This window comes from Pinus tabuliformis, chromosome 1_1 (assembly GCF_031772625.1).
Source record: "Pinus tabuliformis cultivar Carrire ecotype Pingquan chromosome 1_1, CPIR1, whole genome shotgun sequence".
Taxonomy (NCBI): domain Eukaryota; kingdom Viridiplantae; phylum Streptophyta; class Pinopsida; order Pinales; family Pinaceae; genus Pinus; species Pinus tabuliformis.
In genome coordinates this window covers 415,986,487-416,007,798 of record NC_142297.1, presented here as the reverse complement: position 1 = coordinate 416,007,798, position 21,312 = coordinate 415,986,487, and the positions used below count along the sequence as shown (strand labels likewise).

Below are 21,312 nucleotides of genomic sequence, written 5' to 3'. Positions count from 1 at the left end.
TAATTGAGAATCAAGGTCCAAAATCAGCGATTTAGGTCGTGACTTGCCAAAATTCGCAACAGAATAGAGTTCAGAGGCGCCCTTGAATCTTGAAAAATATTAGCATTCCTCCATTTCCACAAGAACCAGCAGACAAGGATAAACAAAGTTCGCCGGGATAAACTCTGCTCGCTCCACCAAACCAAAAGACAAAGAAAGTTCATACTAGATATGGAGAGATGAAGCACCTTGGAAGAACATATGAAAATTTGTCTCAGCCGCATTCTGGCACATGGCGCATCTGCGCGGACCATGCCAACCTTTCTTTTGAAGGACCTCCCAAGTAAGGTTCCTGTTCACGAGAGGCCTGAAGACATTGAAGCATATAAATCCTTTACTCGAATAGGCTGAGAAGATCGCGGAAGAGCCCAGACCAGAGCATCCCTAGAGCCCGAACGATGAATCCCCAAGCCGTTTAGGCTCTGTAAAACAGAGTGCCAAAGGGGACGCATGGAGATAGGCAAAAGTAAGTCCTCCCCTTCCTTCCATACAGGAGATGAGTGAGACCAAGTTCTAATCAGCTTGTCCCACGTGAAAATACCCTTTGAATGAAGGAGGGAAACCAAGCGAGGAGAGAAAGAGGAATCCAAACCATTAACTATGGAGTCGAAACCAATGAGAATGCTTGAGCCCGAGAATATTTTCCATCGTAAATTTTCCATGAAAAAACGCTGAATTTTCCTGAAGCTTAACCAGATAGCAGACCCTTTTTTAATGCCCAAAGATTTCCTTTTGTACCAGGACTCCAAACTCCTGCCTTTTAAATATTTCATATTAATAACTTTGCTCTACGGACCCTTACCAAAGATACCTCTATGAAGGGACTTACAAAGAAGGGCTTTCCTGAAAGTCCTCATATCTAAAAGACCCCAGCCCCCCGCCTTCTTCAACTTAGAAATAGAATCCATCTTAACTAAATGAATCTTATTCTGAAAAGCTTTACCTCCCCATACAAAATTGGCAGCCAATGAGCTCATTTTGTTAATAATAGAAGTGGGAAGGAAATGGAGGTGGGCCCAGTAAACCGCCAATTGATATAGAACTTCCTGCACTAAAATAAATCTGCGAGCTAAAGAAAGAAATCTTGACTCCCATCCATAAATTTTTTTGTAGAAGCGGTCAATTAACCATTGCCAATCCTATTTGGAATTACCTTTTGCCTTCAGGTTGAAACCCAAATATTTGAACCCTTCCTTGATCGAAACCGGGTTGATGCCGATCAGTGCAGCTATCCATTGAACAATATCCATATTTGACTCATTGTGATACAACGAAGATTTGTTCCTGTTGATAACTAATCCAGATGCTATCTGAAACTTATCAAGGATTTCATTTAGGCAATACCAGGTTGCGCTGCAGAGCATGGCAAAAATGAGGACATCGTCAACAAAGAGATTGTGTGATAGGAAAGTGTCCTTGCAGATCTTGATCGACTGACATCTTCGTTCTGAAACAGCTTTGTTGACTTGTAGGCTGAGAGAGTTCATTACCAAGATGAATAGCAGAGAGGAGATGGGACAACCCTGACGAAGTCCCCTCTCCACTAGGAAAAAAGATGATGGAATTCCATTATCCATGGTCAAAATTGAAGTTTTGCTATATTTATTAGAGGGATCCAATTTCTTCACTTGCATTTTTTTTTATAATTAGACATTATTCAAATATTTTGTATAATTATTTAATTTTATATAAACATTTAAATAATATGCATTCATATATATATAAGGCCCCTCTCCATTCATATTAAATCCCTATTTAAAATATAAAAAATTCATTCAATAACACATCCGTATTTAAAATAATAATAAAAAAATTCATTCCATCGTTATTGACAAATTAAATAATGCCTAACATGATTAAAGTTGGCTGACTGAAGTTTTAATATGATTAAAAATTAAAACTATGTTCAAATTGAAACGAGGTTCGTAAAATCTCATATACGCAAATTGCTTATTGATGAGAAATTTGAAGTTCGTAAGATTCGGGAAATTTGGCAATCTTAATTTAGCATTTCTCAAAATTTCCGTATCTCATAGAAATTGAAATTTGCTCCCACGTAAGTAAACATTAACCATTTCTTCAAAAAATTAAGATTTCTGAAAGATGCATTTGCAGGGTCAGAATTTTCCATTGAACTTTAAGTATATTTTACATTGTTGTGAAAAAGAAAATGTAATTTTCAAAGCTGTAACTTCGCTATTCCGCTAAGGATTTCTGAAGGGAATAACTTTGGCCAACGAAACTGAGCAACTACCCAGTTTGGAAAGTCATCAGCGCCGCGTAGATAACATTCTCTCATGTGCTCCCTCGTTAAATTTCCACCCTCCTTCATGGTTTGATGACTGATCATGAACTTGTAAGTGTGTGTAACCCCATGAATTGACAAAGTCAATTGTTTTCCCATATGTCAAATGTCTTTGAAGTTGTATCACATGATTTAACTACGAGGAGGATAGAAATATTTCTATCATAATATTTATTTTGTATTGTATATGTATTTTATGAATGGAGGATAGGAGGATAATAGGAATTTTTAAAATGCGATTGGTCATCTTTGTGACAATTGCATGTTTAAATTTTTCATTGTTTCTATTTGTATAAGTAGCTATAGAAATAATTTTTACATTTTTAAAATATTAAAGCATGTTATTTTTTATAATGCTGAATTATTATGGAAAAGAAGATTAATATATAAGAGAAAGTTTAAAAGAAAGAGTTAAAAATTATTATGGAAAATAGGATTAATATATAAGAGAAAGTTTAAAAGAAAGAGTCAAGAATTAGGGTTGGTTTAGAATGTATATTTATAGCATTGACTATCTATTTATGATAAACATAATGCAAAGGAAGTTGACCCTGTTTCAAATTATCTCAAAAGAATGTCGTAATATAATCAATTTCGTATGTTGTGTTGCTTTATGGAGAGAGGGAAAATTTTGAAAGAATGTTTAAAATTAGCCATTATAAATAAGAAGAGTTAGAGAATCATTGATAATTTTAGCAATAAGTTGCCTAGTATCTCATTTTGGTTTCAAAGCTTTAACATTTTACTAATGGACTCTCTTTTTTTCTCACCATGTTTGCTTCATGCAATGAGGCAGATTCATTATAATGATTTTAAATATATTTAAATAGGATCATCTTGCACAACTGATGATGAAAACGAAGACTGGGGGATCTTCATTTTCAAAATTTTCACGCGCTCGAACCTGGGACCTGTGGGTTATGGGCCCATGAAGCCTTCTAGGATAGCTTCTCCAGCGAATCTTTAATCTTTCCAACAACCCTCCAACGTCCATACTGCTCCAGCACATGGAAATTCGTCCTCGCCCCCTCAATCTTACCGGCCTGCGCATAATTCCCAAACCTAGAGGAACAACAGTCCTCATTATCTTAACGCAGTCTCACATCGCGTCAAACAGTTTTTCTTTGCCCAGCAAGTCTTCCACGCGAGCGCTGTGCTTCCTGCCAAGCTTCAACTCACCTTTGTGCGGCCTCTTGACCCTTTTTTTGACCGGGTGGATACCTTTGGCACATTGGTGGTCTCAGTCAACACGGGCTTCCCTTCATCATCTCTCATTGGTGCACTCTGCGTCTTGCCTCCTTTTGCAGCCTCCACATTCAAAAGAGCTGCAAGGGAGTCCGCCATTCGCAGATTTGTCCAATTTGCAGGAATATCGTGTTTCTTGCATAAGGGCTGCAACTGCTTGCGGGAAGACTGTGATAATCCATCGTTGACGTATTCCAAAATAAAGATGTTGCCCTCTCACATTCAGTGAGCTCCAACTGTTGCGAGAAAAAAAGTCCCGCTATAAGGTCCGGGCAGCAGCGGGTGAAATCGTTTCCTTCTTCGTCGCCATTCCTCTTCACGAATTTACTCAACAGTAGTTTCTCTCTGGAGCCGACTTCACGCACTTGAATGTCAGGCTAAGAATAGCATAGTGGCAAGAACATCCTTGACACACTCACTCGTATTCATAGTCTGCCTCATCCAAAATAAAATCTAAATCTTGCTCATCGACATGCCTATTCTGCCGCATTGAAATTTCCATTTTCAACTGAAAAGAAAACCAAAAAGAAAAACACACGAAGACACAAATTCATGGAGATGAATCTTCATTATTTTACAAGCTCAGTTTACAGTGTTAAGGCATTTCAGCCTTAATCCGGAATTCTCCAACGACTACATTGTTTCCCTCTCTCACACGCAAAGGGTTTTCTAATCTCGTCTTCTTTTCTTCTTGATTCACTCAGGAATCTTTAAGTTCTTTATACATACGTTCAGTCATAACTGATTTTTTTAACTAAAATTAGTTCAATAACCGAATCTTGTTCAAGATTGGCCCGGCTGCCCATGTGGCTGCCCACATGTCTCCTTCCTCTAATTTTCTTTCATCGACGTGTCCGGATGCTCCTGCATCAGACTCCCGAGGTACAAAAATTATGACCTCCTGGTCATATGCTCCCGAGGTACAAAATTATGACCTCCTGGTCATATGCGTTTCTTTCACAATTCGCAATTCTATCCACTGTTTCACTTCGTCAGTGGAACTGCCTTCTGTGAGCTGCAACCAAACCTCTGCAATAGCAAGTCCTCCCTGCTACCAGACGCCCTACCAAGCTTCTCTGCTGAGCTTAGTCCTCTCGGCATCTCTGCGGTTCTCTCCTCTCGAACCCATTGAGCACTCCTGCTCCAGGTTTGCTGCAATCTTCTCACCTTCACAAGCTTACAAATCTTCAACAAAATGTACCTCATCATTCTTCGTACCTCTTTTCTTCACATCCATAAACCCCTTTCCGCAGGAAATCTTTCCCGCTCTGATACCACTTGATGAAAACGAAGACTGGGGGATCTTCATTTTCAAAATTTTTACGCGCTCGATCCTGGGACCTGTGGGTTATGGGCCCATGAAGCCTTCTAGGATAGTTTCTCCGGCAAATCTTTAATCTTTCCAACAACCTTCCAGCGTCCATACTGCTCCAGCACATGGAAATTCGTCCTCGCCCCCTCAATCTTACCGGCCTGCGCATAATTCCCAAACCTAGAGGAACAACAGTCCTCATTATCTTAACGCAGTCTCACATCGCGTCAAACAGTTTTTCTTTGCCCAGCAAGTCTTCCACGCGAGCGCTGTGCTTCCTGCCAAGCTTCAACTCACCTTTGTGCGGCCTCTTGACCCTTTTTTTGACCGGGTGGATACCTTTGGCACATTGGTGGTCTCAGTCAACACGGGCTTCCCTTCATCATCTCTCATTGGTGCACTCTGCTTCTTGCCTCCTTTTGCAGCCTCCACATTCAAAAGAGCTGCAAGGGAGTCTGCCATTCGCAGATTTGTCCAATTTGCAGGAATATCGTGTTTCTTGCATAAGGGCTGCAACTGCTTGCGGGGAAGACTGTGATAATCCATCGTTGACGTATTCCAAAATAAAGATGTTGCCCTCTCACATTCAGTGAGCTCCAACTGTTGCGAGAAAAAAAGTCCCGCTATAAGGTCCGGGCAGCAGCGGGTGAAATCGTTTCCTTCTTCGTCGCCGTTCCTCTTCACGAATTTACTCAACAGTAGTTTCTCTCTGGAGCCGACTTCACGCACTTGAATGTCAGGCTAAGAATAGCATAGTGGCAAGAACATCCTTGACACACTCACTCGTATTCATAGTCTGCCTCATCCAAAATAAAATCTAAATCTTGCTCATCGACATGCCTATTCTGCCGCATTGAAATTTCCATTTTCAACTGAAAAGAAAACCAAAAGAAAAACACACGAAGACACAAATTCATGGAGATGAATCTTCATTATTTTACAAGCTCAGTTTACAGTGTTAAGGCATTTCAGCCTTAATCCAGAATTCTCCAACGACTACATTGTTTCCCTCTCTCACACGCAAAGGGTTTTCTAATCTCGTCTTCTTTTCTTCTTGATTCACTCAGGAATCTTTAAGTTCTTTATACATACGTTCAGTCATAACTGATTTTTTTAACTAAAATTAGTTCAATAACCGAATCTTGTTCAAGATTGGCCCGGCTGCCCATGTGGCTGCCCACATGTCTCCTTCCTCTAATTTTCTTTCATCGACGTGTCCGGATGCTCCTGCATCAACTGACCAATGGGAAAACACCAATAAGGCTATGAGAACACCAAAAGGAAATGTTAACTAAGGTCTAAGGGGAATTAATCTATATTTCATGGTTAATACAATATTTTACATACAACCCCTTTCATGTGATTTACATAATAACATTCTACGCTAATATTGTGCTATTATAATTATGTTCTTTAGTGGATTCATTAATTAATATAAGAAATCATTTTATATCTTTAATCTGCTACATCTTTCATTGCCACAAGTATTTTTTGTATTGTTACTCTTCAACAAAGTTCAACCACGAATTTATCTCTATTAATAATGAAGTAGAAGAGTTATATTATGACTCTTCCTTTTCCTCTTTATAATGTAGCAAGCCACCCACAAGCTATGTAACATTACCATAAACTCACTTTAAACACTTTAATTTTTAATTTTCGTCATGTAATCCTAGCTCTCCTGTGTATGATTATAATCTCTAATCACCATAATACTATAATGCCTTGCATATGAACACACATATAAGCCCATCATTTAAGATTACCATTCATAATCATGCATAATAAACATAGGCATATCATGCAATATCTCCATTATAATAATAATAATTTTAAATAGGAATTACACATAATTAATCACATTAACCATACACAAGAGTAGAACACTATGAAACCAAAACTAGTTGTTAAACAAGGATGTTCCTCTGAGCCTTAGGTACTATTATTCAAGGAATATCAATAATAGGCCACAATAGAGTTGGGACTATCACACTACCAGGGTGAAAAAATACTCTGAAACTTATCCCAACAATCACACTAGTCATTTAAATAATGATTCCAAGTCTCTCCCCCTCTTCAGGCGACACAACTCAAAGGGGATCACCTTCATTGCAATGTATTACCTCAAGCTATCTCACCTCTTCCAAGGTTGTAGTGCGGGTTGGACAAGGGAATTTGAATTGGTTGTCACATGGATGTCTCAATAGAAACTATACATTACATTTTGCTCCATATCAATTTTATTTACAGTCCAATGGATTTAAGCTAGGGCACTTATATGTGCCCCAAAAATCTTCAAATTTTATACCATTGAATCAAGATTATAGAAAACTGAAAAAGGAATGAGGTCCCCAACACACAAAACTAACATCATGTTTTTATCTTGCCACTTAGCACTTTCTTAGTTATATATATATATATATATATATTAACTAATTTATTTTTCTATAAAATTGATATATGGTTATGTTATATTACATGGACATCAAAATATATTTTTAATGATTGAGAGTGAGAGTGAAATATTTTTTACCACTTCACTTTAGTATTCTCACTCAAAAAGTGAGATTATTGTTGTTTTATAATTCTTTTATTTATAATACTTTTAATTAAACAAACCAAACTCAGACATTCATTTTTGTTTTTCTAAAATATCACGAACCTTTTTATTTTTTAAAGAATATATATATTTTTAAAGTGACAAGTGTCAACTCCAAGTTGAGCACATACACATTTACACATCTCCATCATATTGGGCTATAGAATGAGCTTCTTGACTCAAAAAGTACATTACAATCATGAGTTTTAAATTCTCATGGCCCTTATTTCTTTATTATTCTTAGTGAACATCTAAATAGGAATCACACATATATACAATGTACATAACAACATTTCAAAACAACTGAAAACATGCCTTCCTCATAACATAATCCATTTTCGAAGTTCGTTGGTTGGCTATAGACATAATAGACGAATTTATTAAAATCCAAGGAAAATTAATGTTTAGAAATAATATTGGCCACATTAAATGGACGGATTTCATATTTAGCAATAAATTAACGCCATCATCTACTAAAGAAGGTTGAATCTTACATAGTTCACATTTAAATATGACACATTTTTCCTAAATGTTAATATGTGAATAACCACTTGCAACTATATGCATAACACCTCATTTGAGCATGATAATCCGTAAACTTAGCACCTACATTTATGTAGTTTAATAATTGTAAAAATGTGGATTAATTGGGATATGATAAAGAATTTTCTAAGACATTTTCTTTACCACATGATCATTGTGATATTTATTAATTTTGCATTTGGGCTATAGGTTCAAATCGGTTTTCCTTTATCCGTAATGTGTCATGCAATCATGAGAACAAACATAATTATTTTATATGAATCATATAGGGGTTTATTTACTATATCAACAAGAGGACTATCAAAATCCTCCATCATCCATGAGTACACACTTTATCCATGGGTGCAAGGATGTAATGAATTAAACTATTTATCACATCATTCAGTTTGATATATCCTTATCATTCTCTTCCATTAATTTTTTTCCTTCCCCAAGGTTGTCATTAAGGTTGTCACATATATTCCTTTTGAGATCCACCACTAACATGTTGGTATTTTTATTAATAAAATACAAGTGTGATGTTATAGAGAATACTTATAAGAAGAAAAATATGTGCTTATGTTTCCAAAATTCTATTTAGTTAACAATAATATTTATAATAAATTCCTTTTTGAGGTTTTATCAAACTAGGGTTTGAACAAGTTTTGTATGTTCAAAATAATAATATCATCAAAATCAATATCACCAAACTCATATTTGATGCTTTTGAGAATTTCCTTGCTTTTCTTTGCTCATGCATTGATATAGCTTTTATTAGAAATTTCTTAATTTGGATTCATAGGAAATTATGGTTTCACCACATAGTAGATAAAGGTACAAAATAGAGTCCCTTTCTAATTTAAGTACTATGCTTACTTTTAACCAAAGTATTATATAAACTTTATAATTTGAGTATTATGTTTATGAGATTGATTTTTATTGTGGTTTAGGTAAATTTGAATTTGGTTAAGTTATTAGTGGTTTTGGACTCCAATTTTATAACAACTCATGGTTTTGTTCATGGTATTTATCTCCGACATACTCTATTTAAAGGCTAAAAATATCAATGTTAATTTGTCATGGTGGTCATTAAGATCCAAGCAACATTGTTTTCGGACATCACCACTTCTCTTGTTATTTGGCCATCCTATTAATACTAATCAAAGAGATATTATACCGATACTCACTCTTATTTTAGGAATTGGCTTCATATAACCTTCCATATTTTAATATTTTTTGTGATATTAATTCAATATACTTATTGACTGAAATTTAACCTTTACCACTAGCCATGACTAGGGTAGAATATTTAAAGAGATCCAAACATCCACAACATTACTAAATATTATTTCTAACCTTGGGATTTGGATAGCCTGTGTTATCCCAAAAAAAAAATGAAAGATAAACTTCATTCTCCCACATCCATGGTCATTAGAAAGGAAAACACTTATTTGCAGTGGGTACAACCATTATGTAGAGGTTGAGAGAATCCTCCACATATCTCAGTTTAGTATAACTTAAGACTGTAAATGCATTATGTCAAGGTTTGGGAGAATCCTTCACATTTCTAAGTCGAAAATAACAAAATAATAGATTATTTGTACGTAAAACGTTTGCGTTGAAATTGTGTTTATTTTTTTTAAGAGTAAATGCCCGAGTGAGTTGTACCAAAATATTATGAAAACACAAATTTCAATTTACTCAAGTATCCTATGAATCATTCTATGATATACTTGTCGAATCATCTCTGATCAAACAAAAGAGGATACGTTTAGTGGATTCAATAATTAAAAATGACTAGTTTAGTGGATTCAATAACAATTAGTATCAAATTAATAAATTATATAATAACATTGAAGAAATTGTTATTATATCAATTTGTCGCGAACATATAAATATTTTGAAAATTTCCCAATTTTCAATTCCAATGGTAAATGTTTTGGATATGGTCTCTTTTGTTGAGTGTTTTCCATCTTTTCTTGTTATGCTCTGCTGGACTTTACCGACCACTCCTCTTTCTCATATAAAATCATGAGAGGGTATCAAACTTGTAACATACGGGATGATATCAAATTCTTTTCCTGCATGCCGATGAGAAATGTTTATCTATAACCAAATTCTAAGTTATTAATAACATTGCAGCAACATTTAGCCAACAATAAGCCATCATGTTATGACACCAAGTTCTAGCAACAAACACATAATAGGAGAAAAAATAAATAGACAAATAAGCACTTTAAACAACCTAAATAGATAATGGCTCTTCCCTACAAATAGATTTAAACTTTGTCACAATTTATTTCACAGTATTTACATAGAAATTCAACCTAGTATTATACCTTTTCCCTTTCAGAGGATATTCAACAAAATGAGATCACTCCAAAAACTTCACATTGTATTGACCATAAACAGTGTTGAAACAAGGTATGTACCTACAAATGTATTGAAAGATTTTGAATGGGAATCCAAATGAAGATTAGGGTTGGTCCACAAAACTCAAAGGTGACTTCTCCCATTTCAATAGTAGTAATACAACCTTCCCTTTTACATACTTCAACAATTAGCAAGATATCGTCTCCCTTAGTAGTTGTGGAGAACCTTCGTTGCAGGCTCGTGTTAGTGCCACCCTCTTGAGATTGAGCCTATAAGAGTTCATGTTATTCTGATTCGAGCAGCTTATTTCTCTTTTTTTGTTCTTCCATCTCCACTGCTCGGATGAGGTTCTGCCACAACAATTTTAAACAAGGGAAGTTGCGAGGCAGCGAGTCCCTGCATGAAGTTAATATTTAAGGTCTAAGCCAGTTCGAATACCAGTCGCAACAGTTTAGCTTGTTTACTCCGAAGGATTCTAGTTAGCATTCAAGCAAGCAGCACTAGGAACAGAGGCCATAGAGACAGAAGCAGGGGCATCATCAACACCAATTGCATAGAAATAAAGGGCATCAGAGGTAGAGCCAATTTCAGATTCTCCGGTTACAGGGCATCAGGAGCAGCATTCAAGTAAGCATATCAGCCATCAGATCCAAATCCCATGCCCGTGGGGGCAATTTTTGGTTATTAAGGTAAAGGCAGTTCGAATACCAGTCGCAGCAGTTTAGCTTGTTTACTCCGAAGGATTCTAGTTAGCATTCAAGCAAGCAGCACTAGGAACAGAGGCCATAGAGACAGAAGCAGGGGCATCATCAACACCAATTGCATAGAAATAAAGGGCATCAGAGGTAGAGCCAATTTCAGATTCTCCGGTTACAGGGCATCAGGAGCAGCATTCAAGTAAGCATACCAGCCATCATGAAATGCATGTCATGCATCCAATATTACATAATAGAGCTGAATTTTAAGAAGCCTGAGAGAAGTCAAATTACTCCAGCTTCTGGATCTGTGGGATGATTGGCTGCCTCTATAATAAATTTGGCCTTTACTTCACTAGCATTCTCCCTGTGACCAGTACGCAGTAGCAATCAAATTACTAAATTAGCATCTCCAACTTTGCAATAACAGTGATTATGGAATATATGTATCAAAACTAAATCTCAACAAAGTAGCCTATGCAATGCAGTGTTTTGTCAATTGAATTAAAAAGTACTTTCAAATCCCTATTAACTTCCAAATGCCAGATGGTCTTGTGAAACTTAAATTGGATGGATACTGACCTGTTCAGAACACCACCTAAAGCAGCAGGGATGAGCACATCACAGTCTTCAAGCAAGAGAGTTTTGGGATCAATTGAATCTGCTGCTTCAAATCCTTTAACAACACCATTAGTCTTTGTGTGCTTCATTAAAGCTGGAATGTCAAGGCCATTGCTGTTCTTTATAGCTCCTGAAATGTCACTAACTGCTACAATCTTTCCACCCTTTTCATGGATAAGTTCAGCTGCCCAGGAACCGACATTTCCAAAACCCTGAAAATGTCAGAGAGGTTTTGGTTCAAGAATGTATTTCAGTCTGTAATGGTTCCAATCCCCTCGAATTGATGTTATTGCCATATTTATGCAGACAATTTCATTTCATTTAGTGTCCATAGATATCCTTTGAGTAAAGCAAAAGCATGGTAATGAGTTTCTTTGATGCAATTAGTGCAACTAGTAAATTCAAAGAAAGGCAAGCAAGATGGTGTTTTTTTTATGCGGCTAGACTTACATTCATAGTAAAGGCTAAAGAGAAAAACAATCTACCTGGATTACAAAACGTTGACCTGAGATGCTTTTACCATACTCAACTAATAAAGCTTCTGTTGCAAACATAACACCTCTACCAGTTGCAGCATCCCTGCCAAGGGATCCACCTAGATCCTATCCATCACAAAAGAATCTTTCTAACATCAAAAAGCTATGTAAATTATACACTCAAGAGGTTGGTGAGGTCTTTTGGAATAAATATTTATATACTTACAACAGGTTTTCCAGTAACAATTGCAGGTGAGTATTCGTGGAATTTTGAATACTCGTCTAATATCCAGGCCATTGTCTGTTCACATCAACCATGTGGACTCCAATCAAATCATGGATCTTCTGAGTAAATACACGAGTAAGCCTTTCTAACTCACTGAAACTTAAACTCCGTGGGTCGCAACCAATACCACCCTTTGCTCCCCCATATGGTATGTTAGCTACAGCAGTCTTCCATGTCATTAGTTGTGCTAAGGCATTTACCTCATCTGGGTCAACCTGCATACCCCAGCGATAAATAGATTATTTATAGCATTCTCTGAAATGATTGTTGCAGGGTACACACCTGGTATAATTCATCTGAAATAAGTCCCTTTCCATGTGCAAAAGGCACCTGTGTGCTGTCAAATGCTTCATCTGTAATTCCATTTCCAACCAGATAACCCTGAAAAACTAGCCATGCAAGAAGCCAGACAATGAGAAAACGTAACGTAGTTTCTAGTCATCAACATATTTTGGAGAGGTATGAATGAAGGCTATGAATTTCAATTAGATTAGCAAAGAGTTTTGACCTTAAGGTTCAAGGTTGGCTACTTAATACCAACTGCATTTTCTGTCATAGACAATATACAACACATATGAAGGAAACCCTCCTATGAAAATTTCAACACCTTCAAAAAGGTGTAAAACTTCAAAGCAAAATTGAGCAGACAATGACGTTCTGCTAGTGAAAAATATCTCCAGTGGAGAAGTCAGGGCCACACTCACGAATTTATAGATATGTACGTAGCCAGATCTTTTGAAATAGCATAAATCTGACCAGTAGCATGTTTGAAGTATCTATTACCCTCTTCACCAAACTTCCAATATTCTGGCTCATGGTACTTGACACCTCTGAAAGAACACAAATTATTCTTATTAGCACATTTTCCTAAATGTAAGACAGTAAATATTAGAAAACTGCGAGAACCAAGGTTTTGTATTGCAGCAGGCACACGAAAATCCTCAACAAGCAGCCTTAAAAGAACACCTCAGTTTAAACTTCAAACTCCACAGCACTCTACACATGATTTACTTCCATTCAAGTATTATAATACCATGGATTTTGATTCAAACAAAGAACCTCAATTCCGTGGAAGACATCTATGTCCCCTCTAAATATAAAACGACTTCGGAAACTGTTTACAAGCCACTAATTTGAATTTTGTACAGAGTGACAGAACACAGCACAAGGATATGATTTGCTTCTGAAATCCAAAAGACTATAATCATTTAGCTCTATACATCTTCAATCACAATTTTCACAAAATTATAAACTGCTTTATGCTATTTGGTCATAGCTACTTACTTCTGTGCAAGAACAGGTCCAGACTTCATGCAACCAAGGTAAATTCTTAACCTGGATAAGAACTTTCTCTCCATAATTTTGTTTCACTGCACACATGAACTCATGAAGGAAGTCATAATATTCCTACAAAGCATAAAAACATATCATCAGCCACAAGATATTTTGTCCCTGAGAACTGAAGAAAATAAAGGAAGCATTTACTAGTTCATTCAAATAGAAGGAAACCTGGCCAGTAGTGCGCTTTTGTCGGAGACCAATATAAAATTCATCATTTAAGAGATTTTCATTATTGGTCCCAACATCAATTGTTATTGGAAGACGTTGTCCACATACCAGTAGAGTAGTTAAGAGAATAAAAATACAAAATAATTGACTGACTACAAGGCGAGACATGCAATAGTGGGTTAAAAATCCTTTTCTGTCAGTTACATGCATTCATCATGGAATAGAAATGAAGGGGCTCTAAAATGTACTATGTACAAGGTGCTTAGCAGACTAAGCTATACAACAGAAAGAATCAATTTACCAGTTTTGCCGTAACTTTGCTGAAATTAGCATATGTTTAAACAATAAACTATAGGTTATTGTGCTGCATACCGATGAAGGACGAACTCCACCAAGTGCAGTGTATAGAGATAATTTCCCTACAGGTATGCCCATACCCTGTCAGTAGTGAAAACAAGTTTCAAATGGATAATACAAACAAGGGGCAAAGATACAAGGAAATGTGAACACCCTACATCAGACAAGCAGAAAATGTGGAAAGATACAAACTAAGAATACACCCTAAGTTAAAATGACATGAACTAAATGCACACAGGTTCCAGTTTCTGGTTATTAAGTTTCCTTTTACCTGTATCCCTTCATAGATATGCAGATAAAAAGAACAAAAGCTCACAGTAAAAAACAAACTAAGACAAACATGGAAGGAGTACTCTGGTAACAAGGATTCAATGCACACCAGCATAATAGCATTTACTTTGTAACATCCACCAAGAGTTTATAAAACAACCTTTCATTCCGCTCCTGCCAAGAGAAATTGTGTAACCCAGTAAACTATACTGTCAAACATATTTTATGCAATTTCCTTCCAGTAGTATCAACCACTTGCTTTCTCAGTAACAACATTGACCTCAAAAATACAACATGCTAAAAGTAGCACCCTTATAAGAAGTTAAAAGCAGGCCTAAACAAACCAGAAACCACATGAAAACAAATACAGCCAAAAAGCAACACATTCTTCATGCTCACATTATCCACTGAGGAAACACTCTGACTCCGATTGTCTACAGATTCCTTTGGTGCTGAACCATCCTCTAATGGTTGTCGTTCAGGAGAAGTGGTCTGGACTGGAGATACATACACCACCCTCAATTTGTGTTCCTCATATACCTTGTCAGATTCCTTGTTGAACTGGATGACACAAAAAATTGTTTCCACTGAGAGAATCCCTTGCAATGAGCAGTAAGCTTCAGGGAAAATAGTTTTTAGTGTGAACTCACCATATCTGGAGTAATATCTTTAGCAGTCATCCCAGCAGGTACCATAACACTCTGCACAAGAAATTTGTCCTTACATTGCATATCAGGCGATATCTCTTTTTGCGCTTACATGGTGACTACAAATAAAACAAAACCAATGAGAGGACAATCAAGCTCACATTAAACAAGCTCTTTAATTTATCATATTCAAGCAAGAAATATTAATCGATTAACCTTTAAAATAAGAAGCTTCAAACCTGTCACATCACATGTAGACTGAGGTGGGATGACGCCTGTATTGGGTCGTACACAGTACTTCTTTGGAGATGTAGTTTTCACCTGTCATAATAGAATGCAGCAATAACCTCTGGTCATCTTGTTAAAACAAGTCTCTGAAAAGTGGTCCCACCCATCAGGCAGAAAATCTAGAGTTGTATCACAAGGCATAGAATAAATAGAAAATACGGCAATCTCAAGTGACTTCACCCTAGACATCGATGCCTTTCATGTGTGCAGAACTGTAATACCTCCATGGAAATTGAAATTAGAGAAATGAGCAGAATATTTACAAAAGAAAAACAAAAGGAAATATGGCTACCTTAAATGCAACATCGAAGTCCATGTTGTTGACTAGCTGAAGAGAGCATGAACTTTGCTTCTTCAATTCAACTGATCACCATTGATACAAAATCAGATATCCATTAGACTACCAAAATGTTGGCAATAAAACATAACTATCAAATGCTGAATATAATTTTGTTTAATATCCTTCCTTGTACAATAAGGCAAACATTTTTGTTTAATACCCTTCCTTGTACAATAAGGCAAACATAAAAATCATACATAAGATGCTCATACAATGGTGCACTATAAATAGTATATACTATTGTCAAACGAAAATCACTTTGTATTTAGGCATTCTACAATTCTATCAAAACCAAATTATGAAAATGAAACACAAAAAAAAAGAGTGTTATATATTAACTACAAAGGACACCAATTAAAAAGTTTCAAAACCTTCTTGCGTCCGCAAATTGACTAACTTTGTGGTGAGCAAAGTCCCCAAGATTTTTTGGGCATTTGTCACTACCCTGGACAGCAGATGAAAAAACACAAAATGCAAAACATGCATAGACTGACATTCGAACTAAAAATTGCAACAACTTCCCATGCCAAACGCATTTGTTGTAGATCATATTTCCTGTGCTTTTTATGATGTCTATGATATTATTTAATTCAATCACTCCGTTCTCAAAGATCATCTTTTTTCTTGGAATGGACAAGAAAATCTATGTACACAACACAATTATAGTTAATTTCAGACAAATAGGCAAAGAAAATTGAAGCCTATATCATAATACTATGACAAATGAACCAAAGCACATTAGAAGGAATTAGTATTATGAAGCTATTCACTTACAGAGAAACGTAAGTTCTCCCGGCTGAATTGTGACAATTTCGTTAGTCATGACTAGTTTTATGCTAGGTAACCTGTATCCTTGAAGTTGGCCACTGACAATATAAATAATATCGAGTTCACAGAATGATCAATTCACACACCTACAATCCAAGCCACAAGAAACAATCAGTTATAAACAAAAATAATCTAGCTCACAAAAGCCTGAGTTTGCACAGAATTCATTGTGTGCTATTAAGAGACAGATCAATGATCTCATGTGCTAAAAGTGAATTCCTCCCCGGTGATCCGACAATATTTGGACAATCCATCCAAACACGGTAATTGCATGCATTCAAAAGAAAGATTTTACCCTTGACCAAGGAGGAGGGGGATTCTGCCAATAACCAAAGTTTAATCAACGATCCAAATAAAGCCTGGAAGCAAAATCAAGAACTGACCGACAGTATACTCCTTCGCCTGCCCAAAGAAGAAAATAAAAGATTCACATCAATGCCAAAAATTTCAACACAGAAATCGAAAATACATAAATTCATCTGCAAAAACCCTGCTAATTTCATAGGGCGAGGCAATAAACTATGTGAATTTGCAGTTCTATTATCTTCAAAGAAATTTAGCGGGGACCTGAAGCAAAAATCTATATCTATGATTGGAGACTCGCAAAGTTCTGCATAAAGTGTAAACTCCGAGTTATTGCAAATTACGAAACAATCTAACGAAAAGACCAGGCAAAAACCTAACTCTATACGGAAAAAACGGCATTTGTTTCCTGTGTGGAACTACGAATACTTTAAATGTAAAGTTCGCGTAATTGCCGAAGAATTTAGCAGCAGAAAACTCCCTCTTGAAAAGGGATACAACATTAGAAATTCCTCAGTAAGGGAAGTAAACATTGTAAGTTCAATACCTCTCTCAGGTAAAGAAAAGGCAAATTATGCACCCGGGAAAAGGTAGAATCCGGTGTCGGGAACGAGAGTCAAGAATTATCACCAGCAACTTCAAGCGAGTACCCAGTAAGCTGAGCTAGGGCGTTACAGGCACCTGTGTGCTGTCAAATGCTTCATCTGTAATTCCATTTCCAACCAGATAACCCTGAAAAACTAGCCATGCAAGAAGTCAGTAGGCCTGAATGAAGCCTATGAATTTCAATTAGATTAGCAAAGAGACTAGACGTAGTAATAAACAGGCTAGTAATAAAAAGAAAAAACGAATAATTAAAAGTTATATAAAAAATTATTAAATAAAATAATATGACAATTAGAATATATAAATATATAAAAGTCGCCACAGCTGGACCGCTGGACTTCATGCTACCGCATGGATACCAAGTGTCGCGTTAAGTCCCGCCGGAAAATCCCAATGGCGCAATTCATGCAGTGAATGAATGGCTTCTGTGCGCAGCGGGTGAACCACTTTCTGTGTGCAGTGGGTGAACCACTTGAGTTAATGGCTTATTTGAATGGCTTCGTGCAGTTAATGACTTGGGAGAGAGACAGGGGAAAACCGACAAGAAAACGGGCTTAGGCTTAGGCTCGTTGGCAGGGGAAAGTTTGGAGTGGCCTTCGGAAGAAAACGAAAAAAAAAATGCGGGGCAGATCTTCCGGGGGTTCGTTTTCCCCCAAATTGATTGTGCTCCTCTGCGTTCCTCAATGGGTCACCTGTTCTTGAGAAGCCTGATGGACAAGGCCCTGAGGTACGCCAGAAGGCATTTATGCTGTCTGTAGCATTTCTAGATATCCGTTGATTTTGATAATTGGACCTTTTGTTCCTCACAGGATCCAAACTGAAGCAGTTGGAGGAGAAGAAAGGCATTGTTATTAGATTCGTTATTGGACACAGTGTTACAGCTGGTGGTATTTTGGATCGTGCCATTGATTCAGAAGACGCACAGCATCATGATTTCCTTAGATTGGAACATGTTGAAGGCTACCACGAGCTCTCAGCAAAGACCAAGACCTATTTTTCTACAGCAGGGATTTCTTAACTACATGAAGATCTTGCCGTCAAAGAGGAGGGATTTCTTAACTACATGAAGATCTTGCAATCCTAACAATCCTCCATGATATCAGTGTCGTCATCAAGCCTTCTAGGTAAGTTTTTCATATGCCCTTTATTCCTAGCAAGATCTATTTCAAAAGCAGCAAGCAGCTCCACTAATATGAAATCCTGTCTGAAAGAAGGTGAAGATACCTCGTTCTGGGGCAAGTTTTGATTTACCGCCTTGTTCGGTAAGATTACTCCCTAGGGTTAGGATTTCGAAGATTGAGAGGCTCGACCAAACACCACGGTAGAATAACACGACCACGCCTTCATGTTCCACGTATTATAATGGCGGGTATACGGCCAGGCCTATTGAAATTCAGACCTCTATTGTGATCCAGCAAAACAAGCTGCACAATGGAGGAGAGACCGTGGCAGACCCGGCTATAACAAAAAAAAACGAAGACCTCACCTGCAATTTCAGTGAATTGGAGGATCAGTCGCCAAGTTGCAGAGCTTTTTTTCAAGCAGAGGCCTCGCTGCAAATGATCGAGCCGGAGATCAAGGGTAAGGGGCAAAAAAAAAAACGTAACTGAGGACAGATTTAGCTATGGCACAATTTGTCCGTGGGAATAAACCCAATTATTTTTCTCCCGAGATATTCAGAAAACTCCCTCTTGAAAAGGGATACAACATTAGAAATTCCTCAGTAAGGGAAGTAAACATTGTAAGTTCAATACCTCTCTCGGGTAAAGAAAAGGCAAATTATGCACCCGGGAAAAGGTAGAATCCGGTGTCGGGAACGAGAGTCAAGAATTATCACCAGCAACTTCAAGCGAGTACCCAGTAAGCTGAGCTAGGGCGTTACTGTGCAAACCCTCTGCATGCAAAAGATATTAGATGGGTTACATAACACGCAACATTATGGAACAAAAGCCTTAACAGAAATTAAACCTGGAACAAACCCTAGACCTCTCAGTAAGTACCTGAAGGTGCTTCCCCGCCATATCAAGTCTGCGACGCCGCAGGAAACCGGGGATGGTGTGTTAGCTAAATCCTCTCTTGAAGATTATCGAGAGGCAGAGTAAAATGTTGAAAAGCAACTTGTTTCCGCTGAAGAGCATCAGAAGGAACCCTCACCTTAAATGTAAAACAACAAATCAAAGAATGTGTGAAATTCTGGAGGAAACAGAAGTTACTAAAGGCACTGCGCAGAAATGTCTGAGAAGGTCGAGCGACAGAGATCCCCAGCAGGCTCACCATGCAAATGACTCGCAAACCCCACGGAAAAACCAGGTACAACTGAACCATAGGATCAGAACCTTATCTAACCGACGGTGATGCCGCTCCACATGTTAAACCAAAGTACATCGAGAAGGATCCAACAGCTGTTGAACCACCGCATGCACCAGCTGCCAATGCACAACCTTGTTATAACCTTACGAAACCCTGCAACCTTAGCATATACATATACCTGTTTACGAAATAAGGAATTAATGCTAGCATTAACACTAGACCGTTGACGGTCAGGCATAATGAAACTGGGCGTAATTTTCAACTTAACCTATGTTCGGGCCTCTTCCGCCTCGGGAAGAGGCCAAATAAGATGGGAAAGCTTCAGCGGGGAAGCAGACATAGGTTATCTGGGCAGAACACCGCACAGACCTTATTCTAACCGTCGTATAACAGACAAGGAAAACGGTAAACTAATGCTAAGTCGGGTCATAACGATTACTATAGTCCCTGCCGGATGCCAGATGGCAGGGACTAATAAGTGTAAAATCCCAAACATAGTCCATCCAGCTAAATTATATGCAAACTCTTAACTCTTCCAGGATACTATGACACACACAACTTAATACTTTTTGCATCCTCTGATCTCCAAGCAATGAGATCGGTTATTTATTTGTATGTGGCATCCTATATCTAGGGATGAGAGGACAAGAGCTACAAGAACCATATTAATGCAACTGGTGTGGTGTCTCTACCTACCAAGATAAAATTGATGATCATCTCTCGAATATATTTATATAAATAACTCCCAATATTGATGCCATCGACATCGAGATCTCTGGTTTCAACAAGCGCCATGAGTCTTGAAAGTATATACTCCTCACGCTGCTTCAACTTTGAATTAAACATCATCAGTGTTGTTCACCTCACTTCTTCGATGTCCAATGACATCCATGGTGAATTTTTTCACCACCAAAATGGCCTATGATAGTTAGTTGAATGCAGAAGTTGCAAAAAAATCAGTTGAGAGGTTATATAAATTCAAATTTCAAATTTCCAACGGGGTTGTCAAATTCAAAGTTAAAATTCAAAATGAGTGTACCATTATTGTGTACATTGTATCGTATACCCTCACATTCCTAGAGTCGGGTGGTGGTGGTGATGGTGATGATGGAGGTGGCTAGAAATTTCTCGTGCATGAATGTGAAGTTGGGTTACATTTTTTTCCCTTTTTTGAGAAAAAAAATATCATTTTTAAAGTTTTTCAACTTTCCGCAAGCCAAAGTAATTTTTTTGTTTAGAATTTCATTTTACAGTAAAAAGAAAACTTGTCAAAAATTTTATTTGCTTTTTATTGCTTATTTTTTAGAATTTTTTATTCACATTTGATATGTCAATTTAGCAATTGTTTGACTGTGTGTTCTTTAAAAATCAACAGATCATA

At 37.2% G+C, this 21,312-nt stretch overlaps 1 protein-coding gene, 1 long non-coding RNA gene and 1 pseudogene across 4 annotated transcripts; all 3 read right to left on the bottom strand.

Moving 5' to 3' along the window:
* Positions 1 to 10,876: 10,876 nt before the first annotated feature.
* Positions 10,877 to 13,303, bottom strand: LOC149213468 (glutamate dehydrogenase 1-like). 2 transcript variants are annotated; one of them, XM_089390762.1, is made up of 7 exons: positions 13,178 to 13,303; positions 12,804 to 12,854; positions 12,568 to 12,688; positions 12,414 to 12,488; positions 12,197 to 12,313; positions 11,673 to 11,923; positions 10,877 to 11,457 (listed from the first exon to the last, which is right to left on the bottom strand). In XM_089390762.1, exons 4-7 carry the CDS (start codon positions 12,483 to 12,485, stop codon positions 11,376 to 11,378), a joined length of 522 nt encoding a protein of 173 aa, XP_089246888.1. In that variant the 5' UTR covers positions 12,486 to 12,488; positions 12,568 to 12,688; positions 12,804 to 12,854; positions 13,178 to 13,303; the 3' UTR covers positions 10,877 to 11,375. The 2 variants fall into 2 exon arrangements, with proteins under 2 accessions (XP_089246888.1, XP_089246889.1); XM_089390763.1 differs by having other exon boundaries at positions 12,568 to 12,854.
* A 782-nt stretch (positions 13,304 to 14,085) lies between these two features.
* On the bottom strand, positions 14,086 to 16,998 carry LOC149213467 (vesicle-associated protein 1-1-like; annotated as a pseudogene). The gene is made up of 7 exons (XR_016250329.1): positions 16,659 to 16,998; positions 15,837 to 15,907; positions 15,496 to 15,577; positions 15,260 to 15,375; positions 15,009 to 15,170; positions 14,719 to 14,783; positions 14,086 to 14,420 (listed from the first exon to the last, which is right to left on the bottom strand). The product of XR_016250329.1 is annotated as a vesicle-associated protein 1-1-like (transcript).
* Positions 16,999 to 18,296: 1,298 nt separating this feature from the next.
* LOC149213466 (uncharacterized) lies at positions 18,297 to 20,196 on the bottom strand. Its single transcript, XR_016250328.1, has 3 exons — positions 19,622 to 20,196; positions 19,376 to 19,515; positions 18,297 to 19,174 (listed from the first exon to the last, which is right to left on the bottom strand). It is a non-coding gene; the product is annotated as an uncharacterized LOC149213466 (long non-coding RNA).
* Positions 20,197 to 21,312: the final 1,116 nt, after the last annotated feature.